At 44.4% G+C, this 12,130-nt stretch overlaps 1 protein-coding gene across 1 annotated transcript in view; it reads right to left on the reverse strand.

The window, feature by feature from the left end:
- T265_01425 (hypothetical protein) overlaps nucleotides 1–11,829 on the reverse strand; it is a gene marked incomplete at both ends in the record, with an annotated part of 44,630 nt that extends 32,801 nt beyond the window's left edge. Inside the window, 3 exons of the mRNA XM_009165451.1 lie at nucleotides 958–1,086; nucleotides 10,453–10,632; nucleotides 11,807–11,829. Of these exons, the coding sequence (XP_009163715.1) occupies nucleotides 958–1,086; nucleotides 10,453–10,593 (270 nt within the window). The remainder of the gene's footprint in view (nucleotides 1–957; nucleotides 1,087–10,452; nucleotides 10,633–11,806) is intronic.
- Between the last annotated feature and the right edge of the window lie 301 nt (nucleotides 11,830–12,130).

Below are 12,130 nucleotides of genomic sequence, written 5' to 3' on the forward strand. Positions count from 1 at the left end.
ATATATATATATAAGCTCGGGTAACATAGGTATGGTCCTCACTGCGTACCTGCCAAAATTCTCATTTTACATGATTCAGTGAGCATGTGAGATCATCAAATCCGGCTTCTCAATACCCGTTTCCGAGTGAACGAAACAGTAGAGGCTGAAACAAAAGAATTCTTGATACATTGCTTGTAGCCAACCACGTGGAAAAAATTCTGTTTGTTATCCTAGCGGCCTCCGGGATTCGTGTGCTTCCAAATATGTGCAGTCGTAAAGGACTGTCATCCAGAAGGAAAGGACAGAACGTTAATTTGGGAAGGCCCTTCCAGGCAGAATTCCTTTAGCAACCAGGTGATCAAAAAACAGCCATCTTTAGACTCTGAAATGCATGTTGCAACGCATGCTGCCACGGGTCATTCACGTTCCACGCACGTCTAGCTAGCGTTTAGTTGGAAGAATTTTTATTCTAAACTTAGTCCTGTAGACCAGGACTGAGCTGTATATGACTCAGAAGAAATGAATGATAGAGCGTAAGGTTCCCCGATTCAGTCCCATTACTACCTTGGCGTTCGCCTGGATACGTGTTTCGATGTGGCTCTGATACGTGGGCGTTGCCACTTCTGGCTACATGAGTGTTTGGACATGTAAACGCTCTATGTTTGTGACAGAAACCCTATTTCATTTCGTTCTTCCCATTACGGATCAACCTACTTGTGCGCAACTGAGAGCACAAACGTCCAAGCACCACTGTTCTCATCTCTCGTGACTTACAGTACATACACACTGGATACAGAGAGACATTTGGCATATCCGAAATTGTCTAGCTAAAATTAGTGGGACTAGAACACAAACACGACGGTATCCTCCTTCCTAACCATCCTTCGCTGAGATAATAAGCTTATTAAAAGTAGTTCATCTGAAGTGGTAGTCACTTTTATCCTGACCGTGAGATAGACTACCGGAAAAACTCACCGAATCTGTCTTTTTGCTCTTTCGTGGATTCGGGCCACATTGATATGCCTTCTGGTCCCCAGGGCGCTGAACTGTGACTTTTCCCTTTTTCACATCAAGGGGCGAGGACGAACCGACAAGAGAACTTTTCTAAAGCAGAAACACAAGCAGAAACATACCGCTGACAAGGGCATTGGGATGTTGTAAAATACAGCAACAATAACTGCATAAAAAAGCTCGACACAGTACCGAACGAAAGAACCGAAATTAGCTGGCATATTGATCGAGGTGAGAAGGACCAGCAAACTAATTGACGGCGGCGATAGAAGGACCGCCAAACGATGGATACAAGAACAACATATTTCACGGAAAAACACCCCATGAGTGACGACAAACCACGGCAACTAGTTGCTACCGGCGAGCTTGAGCCCACATTACCCATGGGATTGGCATACTCGGACGGGTGACCAGAGAGGGAGAAGTTCAATTTGAGAGAGGCCAGTGACGAGTTAAGAAGAGTTGATTATCTTGTCAACGGCAAATTCAAGGGAAAATAGCAAAGGCAGGAAAAAGGGCCTGACAACTGTACATAGCAAACTCTCAGTTGAAGAATGTCAGCTGGAATGCAGGAGAGTCTCCCGTGGAAACCAAATTAATATGCAGATGAGTGTATTAGCGAACATGACCCCAGCTTTCCAGATTCGTACATGGACCTCACCAGCTACACTCGTCAAAAATATTACAACTTTCAAGGTCATCAATGTCATCAACGTTTAGGCGTGTAAGGGCCCTGTGCACAGAAGAAGCTGATCGAACAGCGGCTCAAATTGAAGTGAAGAACAAACTTCGGGGTAGTGGATATCCAGCTAGCCTGATTAAGCGTCCATTGCGAAGGGTGCTGGTACCGATAGCGAAATTCAACAAAGGAATGGATCGGGACAGCTGTTATTCCATATAAACCAGGGACATCGGAGGTAATTCGAAGAATTCTAAACACGGCTAACATAAGAGTAACCTTCCAAAGGGGGAACACTCTGCGCTCTGCACTGGTGCAATTGAAAAATCGCCTCCCGGCAAACAGAACCAGGGACCGTGTCTACAAAATTAAGTGTAATGACTGCACCAAGGTCTATATAGGACAGACGGCCAGGGAACTACACATCAGAGTCGGAGAGCATAGTAGAAAAATAAACAGGCCGCCGACAAACGCAGATGAATATCAAGCGTTAGTGAAAGACTCGGCGATTGCGGAACACGCACTGGACACGGGACACAAAATAGACTTAGAAAATGTTGAGGTTTTGAGGCGGGGACTACGGTCCACGTCACACAGACTGATCGCCGAGGCGGTAGAAATCACCAAGCATCCCAGCGTTAACAGAATGGAAGGCGTGGAACTGGCTGGCGTCTGGAGAACGGTCTTGAGTCACTCGAGCTGACTTGTGTTGGTGTGCGGTCATCAGAAGGAAGAGTGGTCATCATCTGAAATCCACTTGATCTCAACCCCCCTCAAACTAAATTGTCGAAGCACTCACAACCCCACAAGGACCAGGGAAAATCTATCAGGGGCACCTGAGGTGAATCGTCAAGTGAAGCACCCTGAATTGGAAGATTAAGGAACGAAAAGCGATCGGAACTAATTTGGAACCCCTCCAATCCGTCAATTCAAGATTTTGGCACCCACACTAGCCGACAAGAGCCGTTAATTGACACTCAACACTGATCTAGTTTGAAGAGGACTTACTGATTGGTTCCCCGTCTGTCTTATAACCTTGTCAATTTGGTGACCTGTTCACTTGGCCTGATGAAGCTTTTGTGTCAAAAGCGAAACGTTGCCCAAATAAAAACTACCGATTATTTACTAAGCTCTTCTGAAACGATAACTACTCAATCGGTTCAAAACTTTCTCCAATTGACTGAAGACTTTCAAGGTAGGTAAAATATTCAACAAACTTCACTTCTCCTCCTTGGATTGTAGGTTGCATGTTCATCCACTCTACGTCCAATAGAATGACCTTACATTTTATGTGTGCAAAGCGTATGTCAAACGACAAGATGACTTTAGTCAGTTCACCCAAAAAACTCCAATACTTTGTTCCCCTCTCCCTCCTCTCCGAAAACGACAGCAACGTCGACTGTATTAACCACGGTTTTGAAGACAATCCAGCGCTCGCCTTACTAACTCGGTGATCACGACACTAAACAGGAATGGAGAGAGTGGATGCCACATTTTCAAGGAAGCTCTAGAAGAGTTCCACATATAGTCTCACTTCCGCAAGTCTGATAATATAAATAACGTACACTCAAACTCTCGAGGTATTTCTTGGTGAGGAGTCAAACGCGCCTTGGGAATTTGGGAATACCAAAATCGTGGGTCGGTTATGCATAGGGCGTTGATCTAGCGCCTGATGGCGTATAAAGATATGGTCGACGCAACCCCTACCAGGCCGAAATCTCGTTTGCTGTTCTCGAGTCAATGCCTCGAGGACGATGAAGGACATGTGACGCTATGATTCTCTTTACAAATGAAGTGCAACCCCTACCGAAATCTCGTTTGCTGTTCTCGAGTCAATGCCTCGAGGACGATGAAGGACATGTGACGCTATGATTCTCTTTACAAATGAAGTCAAGTTGGTCCTTTTGTGATTACCGGACTCCCCATGCGTCCCTTTTTTTAAACTAACACTATTATAGACGTTCCCATGAGGTTGTCCCCTTTCCCCAAACGGGGGCAAACAGATGAGGCAAACGCTGACTAAAGGCCTAACCTCAATCCTTGAACAACACGAGTAGGGGTCACACAGATCGGAAGCTTGGGGAGCTTTACGGAAGTCATTAACTCCTCCGAGGCCGTAGGATGCTCTCGATTCGTCGTTCGAGATTCTAGTACAATTAGGGAACCCGACGGGGTGGTAGTAAACTGTCATGAGAATTGCCGTCCAGCGGTCAAGGCGGACTTTATGATGGATGGTCGTGTCTGGATCCCCGATAATTTTGCCCATTGGCTGTTTTCGGGGAGCTGCCAAGGAAATGAACCGAAATAAACCTAAGATATTCTCGGCATCCCTTGCCTTAGCCATTAAGTTAACCATCTGTGTCGACCAGGCTTCACAATCGGTGCGCACTGTTTCATTTGACGTCGTATAATTCGCCGGGTTAATTGTTTGTAATTGGTTGCATACAGTAGCAGAATACCGTGAGGCCCAGGCAATACACATAAGCAACATCAAGGTAATCCGGAAGTATAAATTTGCTTTAATCCACAATGACCTGAAGAATACAATGCATGGCCGCCAAATTGTCCGTTGGTCACCAAGGGATACCCGACGGCTGTTTTGTCGAATCCGAGGGAGAAAACTTTTCCACAGAATTCATAGAAGATATCAACTACCTCGTTTTAAACAGTATATCCCGTTCGTTCATCAGTGATGGCAGTTCAAACCAGCACTAGATTCTTGGACTCAAAGTGTACAGCTATGTACAAGGTTTGTGTGTACAGGAAGAAATCGCTCATAAAGAAAACTGTAAGAATAGCAATGCCCCCTTGGTATTTCGCTATCAGGTAATCAACCACATTGGGCGTTGAAAAAACGAATACTAGGTCCCGAAAATGGATTCCAGAACAAAGCCCACAGTGAGGACACCCTACATCATCTTTGCGGCTGACAATAGGTCTCTTTGGAGCGGGAAATCAACTTGCAGAATAGAATTAGCATACGAGTATCTCGGTACAAGTTAACCACATCATCATCATCATCATCGACAGCATGACATCAGTGTTCAACACCGATGCTTCACTGCCGTAACAAGTTAACCACAAGGTTCATCGTATACTCGTAAATGAAACTACTATCCGGGTTCGAATGCCTTCTTGGATGCTACATCGGTATCCTCAAGTACAGATCAATGGATCACTGAGATGTACAAGCGGCAGTGAGATAAGACCCATTCTCTTCACATCCATCTCTACACTCAGAAGTCTCTTGATGAAAATGCATCTAAGAACAGTCTCAAACAGTGATGCTTCGAAATCATGTGTTGGTTATTGGATCGCCTTCAAACGAATGACTGCAGGTTTAACCAGTATATGGCTGTAAACAAAGCGATGTAACAATAAAAAGGTTACTGAAAAATGATTAATGGGTTCGTTTATTTCCACCTTATCGCTAGCTTTCTGCGACTGAAAAATGACAGTAATCGGTTAGTAATCGAAATAAAGTCTATACATGCCGTGGGAGGTGCTGGAGCTTAATCAACACGCCCAACAGCTGTCAGCATTGGTTATGTAAATCCTGATAGCTGTTCTGCAACCAAGTAGTTGATTGCAGGTTCCTGGACAATCGATGGACCAGACACGTATGAAGAACTAAGTAGTGACACGGATGAGATATACAAATATTGACGTGTCAAGGCCTGTCCTAGTTACCAGCCAGAGAAGTTGCGCAGCACGTAGAGCAGGTCGGCTTCCCCGGAGTCAAAAGAAACCACCCGAAGTAATTTGACTTTCAGTATATTGTTTGCAGGGCTCTTCGTTCGATCTTAGTGACACCTCTTTTGACGATTACGACACATTCGCGTTGAATTCTCAAGGTCGTTTAGTGCAATGTATATATCACGCACACTGTGAAAACCGAAAAAATAGTGTCACTCATCTCTCGTAGATGCGTGTATGGGCGTGTGCGGCCAGATTATCGATTACCCAACCCTGGATACAACGCAATCACACATCCAGGCCATAGAGACAGCAAACGTATTCACGCGCATATGCGAGCAAATACACACGCGCGCGGACGCACAGTGTCTGTCGCCTAAGAGCGCATCCGCGGCGGATCAATAGACAGTCCACATAGATGGATGAACTTGCGTCCGTATTTTTTTGTTGGTCCCTTCTCAGTCGTGAGCCAGCTGGTGCCTGGATTGCTTCAAACGGACAAAAACAAATACATCGGGTACGAACGAGAAACGAAACCCTAGATTCGGCTGCGGAAAAAATTGTATTCGAGCGCAAAGCATGTTCGTTTGATGCAGACCTGTGTCAACACATGACAGACTTAATACTTGCGCCAAATGCAAAAACGGGAAGACAAAACACTGAGTGGGTTTTTCGGACATCTAAATATGGTGTTAGCACACTGCCTCATGTCTCAATTGAATGCTTGAGCGTGATCTACCCCAGAAGGGCAAAACTGTTAGTAGACTCCCGAATAATTCCTACCAGCCTCGTAAGTAGTGTCACATTACGGAGCAATGCAGCTAACTTCAAGAGAAGTGGGATGATTATAAAAAAGCACTGCAGAAGCACATCTAGTTTGTGGTATGAGATTTACTTGTAAAAGGCTGAGCAATGGGCAGTCCACTTCAGTGATAGAAAAAGCGTTGCGGAATGTAATTTGAAGACAAAACTGCTGAACACAGTCGTGCTCTCCAAGAGGTGTAAAAAATTTACAAGTAGAATGAATGAGGTAGGATGCTATCGGTCGTGGAAAAGATAATGCACTACATTCTTTTCTCTGACTGGTGCTGATTCGACGGATGTAACAAGATCGGTCACCTAAGGCGGGTAAGATGAACGGATACGAACCCCAAAGAATGATGGAATAGGGTCGAAAGGATTCACCAAATTCGAACCATTGATGGCTATTGCAGCATCCTTGAGTAAAACGGAGTGGGAATAAAGGAGCTTCCTTCCAAATCACTGACAGCAAAGACGAACGTATCTTGCAGTCTGCCATAAGATAACAACAGAGAAGAATTCAGGCGACATGAATTACGAATTTATATAGACAAATCATGGTCCAAGTTCGACATGGAATTCAGCATTGACTACAGGCTTCTGTGAATTGGTGTAGAACGACAGTGTACACCTTCCGGGCAGTTTTTTTGCTGACATCTTCCGCTCTCCCAAGGTCGTTTACATATCTACCATCGGAGAGCTAGAAATAAGTTAAATGGTGGTTTGAAAGGTAATCAGTAAATTTAGTCAGGTAAGTCATCTAGTCTTTGAAAGCACAGCGAATCGACAAAAATAGGAAACGTAAGTTTTTAAAATGTGATTATACAAGTGCGCTTTAGCGGCCGGTCGATTGTTTGAGATGGAAAAGTACCTAGAACAACTGACAGTGATCACACCGCGACTCTACATTACATGATTTGGTTGGATGAGCAACGTCGATGATCCTTTGCAAATCAGAACATGCCCTTCACTGCTTTCGACAGAATGGGCCAAACCGAGTTCCCATGAGATATTACTGTAGGAATAGAAAGCTCTGGTAAGAATTCACTGGAAAGTTAATGAGAAGGATGTGCGGGAGTGCAGTTTAGGTTGCACATAAACAAGATATGCTATTTGCTTTCACTAGTCGATGAACAGATTCGTCTTCTAGCTACACAAGTTGTACACTGGAAGAGATAGGCTGAAATCCTCTGTACTGCCAAAAACGTGAAAACCCGACCCAAATTCGATTCGTTCAGAGGCATATTTGAAAGTTAGGAAAATACTTACCCTTGAAACAATTTACTAAGGTGGTTCTTCTTCCTAAAAGATTTATCAGCAGGGTCTTCCTGCCTCCGGATAGTGTCATGAAGACTGAACCAATGGACTCTAGGTCCATTAAAAGGGAAAATTTTGGGGTTATTTGATCCGTCTGATGGTTAACATTGGACATCTGTGACACCTTAGGGGAAGTATTAAATTAACTAACTGCGATCAAAGCTCGCGGGAAACCTATTAGGAATTACTCAAAACACACGGACGCAGTTCATAAGGAACCGATAGAAAAATTAGCGACGAAACAATCCATCGCTTCACAATTTTTCCTTGACAAAACTGACGGCATAATCCGTCATGAAACTGAAAGCATGTGGCCATATGACATGCATCTAAGCTATTCAAGGATGAGCAGTGATATATCCCGTCTAGTTGCAACTTAACCGAACTGCTTATCGGCTCACGAAGCAAAAAGTACATGGATTGGCTCCTGACCGGAAAATGCTGGCCTAAATCTCCTCAAGATTTGTGAGATGAACACTGTTGGCGGCTTCTAAAGAGGATAAAAAAGCTGCATCACTTATAGGCTTCCAGTATGTGCTGATTTTGTCTTACAAGACGAAATACATAATCATCAACATAGGGTATTCATGGGCTAATGAGGCACGAAGCTACCCACTAGAAGGTGGCTGGCTGTTTCATACTGGGCAAACCTTTCTTCTGGACCGTACAGACAGATTTTTTGCATCCCACACTCTCATTGCTAAAGATAGCTTTTTGAGCCAGTTGCTACGATGATACAGCACAGTGGCTTTCTGTTAAAAAGTATCCGACATTTTGGGGTGAAGGAATCAGTGGAAGAAGTATAAAAAATCGGCAAAATGCGATCTTACATTTTTGTTCACGTACTTGTTCAGCCTGAGATATCCGTTGTACTAACAGTGGTTTGAAACAATGGGTTCTACGTACAAGGAAGTATAAGCAATTCCTGCAGCAGTTGTTCAAAAAGATTGTGCCGGAGATAAATAACACCAACAATGGAAGATCAGGTGGCTATCTAGTGGGCAACTAGCTTTGCTGTGCTGACCTGCTTCAATACCGGTATTACTGCTATCTGAGAACAGCAGTATTACAAGGCAATATCAAATCCAACGCTATTCATGACAGTGATTCAGCAAGGGTTGGCCAACATTCCTTATATGGTTACCTCCCGACGGGTTCTCCATCAAATAAAATCACCCATCCACCTTTCTAACTACCAGCTCCTCATGGTCTCACGGGAGGTAAAGTTACCCATTCCAATAGAAAACGGAATCAAATTGTTTTCTTTGTATTCAGGCATTCGGTGCCAATACAGATCCGTTTGCTCCTTAGGTGATTGTGAACCCAGAAAAAAAACATAAGCCTCATAAGCTTAGCACAGGATCTTAATTCAGCAAGCAAAATACTTCCTTCGAAGTTTGATCAGGAACAAGTGCCAACAGAAGGGATCGTGTATCGTGTATAGACAACGTGAAAAAAACTAATGGAGCTAAAGACCTACAACAGATTGTTGTCCCATGGGTTTTTAAAGACTAAGAAGACTGAAAGACTAAAAACGGGGATTCTTGTACCACTGAGATCGTGGTAGTTTTCGGTAGCTCACCGGTCAGAATCTCGTTGATTTCGCTGCTGTGCTATATACAGAAACATGGCAACCGAATTCGCGTGCCATCCTAAAAATACTATCAAACTAGAGTACTGTTTGAAATTGCCCCACCGTACCTCAAACCTTACAGAGTTTCACATCGACGAACGATAAATGCACCAACCTCATCCAAATACAGCTGTGTCGAATTGTGTAGTGTTTCTGTCTACTGCATCCGACCTACTACGGATGTTTGTCCACGAGGCATTTTACATTCCTGTCCTGTTTTATCTATAGTTGGAGTTAATTGTGGGATTTTATGGTCTGTTTTAAAGACCACTGTAATAACAGTGAAGGGATGACAATATATCGTGCGCCATTTCGTACACTCAATTGTTGGCTCAGGTTATTTTGCTGTTACCCACAGTCACGTTCAATCTAGTAATGTAAGTAATGGTGACCGCCGATGTGGGTAAGATAGAGTTCCTCTTTTTCAACCTCCCAGTTTGTTCACGCGCTCACTGGATGACAGTCACGAGCGCCGACTCAAAATCTCTGACCAAATCCATTGCGGGGGTTAGGGATGAATTTTTCTCAAACCAGATGTTGCCTTATGCACAGGAACTGACTAATAATGAACAGTCGGGTTGACTTATCGTGGTAACTATTGATCCTCATGACGAACTTCTCTATATCCACCCGATGGGCGAAGGGGCCTTTTTGGATAGGCTTTTCGTGATAGGACCACATGTCTTTGCATTAAGTGGGAAAGTCTGCGTGTGATATGAAGTATTGAGAGAACAGGTAACTTGTGTGGATAAGAGGCATACAATGCAAGGAGAAAAGTATACCGTTCTGTACGACGAAAGATTGTTCGGGTGACGAACAGTGGAACGATGAGTAGAATGCAAAGGGAAACTTTGCCGTAAGCCCGGAAGGCGAAGAAATATGTAGAAAGTCTTACAGAAGATGATGGTATAACGAATGTCCAGTAGGTGTATATTTGTGTAGAGGGGGTATCTGGAACCGAGGCTGAGCACCGCGTGAAATTGAAACACGAGGATCAGAACCAACGACTCAACACATCAGCATCTCTAACATGAGCTGACAGCAGCGGCTACTGTGAATGACGCACAACCACTGAAGAATGAAGTCACTATCATCAGAGACAATAAACGATTTCGGAAAGTTTTTCTATTTCGAACGACGATGGTGAATGCAGCACCAGCATCGGGAATAAAGTTTTTTTAACCAGACTGTATACCATCACCACGAGTTCTCGAAAGCGGTATAAGGCACATCATGAGAAACGGTTAGTAATAGGGTAGCAGACATCCAATGAAAGGAGGAAGGTATTCAGATAAAATGAGACATGCGCACGAGGTATACCGAATTTCCTTACCTTATGCGGAGCCATGTGCACTGAGTCCAATATAGGGGCTAGTTCACTCAATTCGTCGCCTAGCTCAGGTGTACCCGCGCGGCCGAATTCTGCGGAATCAGGTGAACTGCTTCCACCCGTGACGGTACCCGAGGGGGTCATGTTGCTTTTCCTCGAAGGTAGGAATGCAGAAGTCGCTTGCTGGAATAGATGAGAATATTAAACACTGAACCAAGTGGTTTAGCGAATGACGTGCCAGACCCTCTCAAGAATCGCCAGCATCAATCCTCCGGCAATGAACTGCGATAACTTAGCTCTATCTCGGTATTTCTGGTTACATTAGATCAACATCCGTACAAAACCAGATCTCTGTTTGAAGCTTCGACAACGACCACGAGTTCTGGAGGTCAACAACGTTGAGCACGGATTCGCTGCGTTTTTCAGCTGTCTGGATTTCAAATTTCGACAACGACCCGAGTTCTGGAGGTCAACAACGTTGAGCACGGATTCGCTGCGTTTTTCAGCTGTCTGGATTTCAAATTATTTGCCTGAAGGAGTTGAAGTTAGTTGACTTAGTTGACATATATCAAGTGTGACACCATTGAATGCGGTGAACATTTCGTCGGCCCGTACGCGTCCACTGGGATTGTTGCATATTGTTTTTAGGATAGTAAGACATTTATTTGATTACCTCTGGAAGTACTGCAGTGGCATCTCGCTATCGACGGAGTAAAACGCAGTCTTCAGGTCTGGAAAAACTACAACTATTTTTCACCTGCATTTACGCTGGTGTCGAAGCATAAACTGAAGGTGGTCAGGACATCCTTACAGAGAACCGAACCCATATAATAACAGATTGTAAGAAACTAAGACTAACAGTCTGATGCTACGGTGGTTTCCGAAAACTTTTTTGAGGACTGGCCCCATAGTAGAGAAACTACATTTCATTATTAAATTTCCCTGATGCCATAAAGATCGGGTTTGACTGGGTGGCTTTCAGAGCTTGGCGAAGTTTAGACTGCAAGGCGTAGACGTGTTCACTTTATCGCAAAAGAAGGCAGTTTCCTCATCTATTTCTTCAGATGGCTCCGCTCATGTCAGATTATTCAGTGCGCTCAGTCGAACCAAAACAAGCGGTGTGAAAGTCCGCATCACCTCATCTTCTCTTGCAATCCATGGGCATAAGTCTTATGGCTCTAGCATTTGAGTAACTTGCATGTCCTATCATAGCCAGTTGTTGCTAGATCAGCCTTTCTGTCATCAATAAGAGCTGTTGATTTTAACTGCATCCGGTGCCCATTCCGCCGCGCCGGACAGCTAGGGTAGATGGCCCCAAAGTTATGGGCAAAGTTTAGTTTATTCTTCACCAGCTTACTTGAAGTAAACATGAACATTTTCTGATATCGTCCCCAACAGTCTCTGAGCTGGCTCCATTCGATATGGTATAAAGCCAGCCGGACGCGATGGCATGACTGACCTCTAGCCGGTTTGCGTGATCCGTGAACTGGCCACGATGGCGGGACCAAGATGAAAAACACGCCATTCGTGGGTGGAGGGTCATTGCGGATCACTGGTTGCCATATGACCCAACTGAAAAAGCCAAAAAAAATCGTTCAGCTGTAACACCCCCTCGGTGTCTAGCTGCCACGCCACCCGAAGGAAGCACGAGGGATGGGATACTGTCAGGTTGCCCAAGACT

The sequence above is a fragment of the Opisthorchis viverrini genome (assembly GCF_000715545.1).
Source record: "Opisthorchis viverrini unplaced genomic scaffold opera_v5_15, whole genome shotgun sequence".
In the NCBI taxonomy this organism is placed as follows: Eukaryota; Metazoa; Platyhelminthes; class Trematoda; order Opisthorchiida; family Opisthorchiidae; genus Opisthorchis; species Opisthorchis viverrini.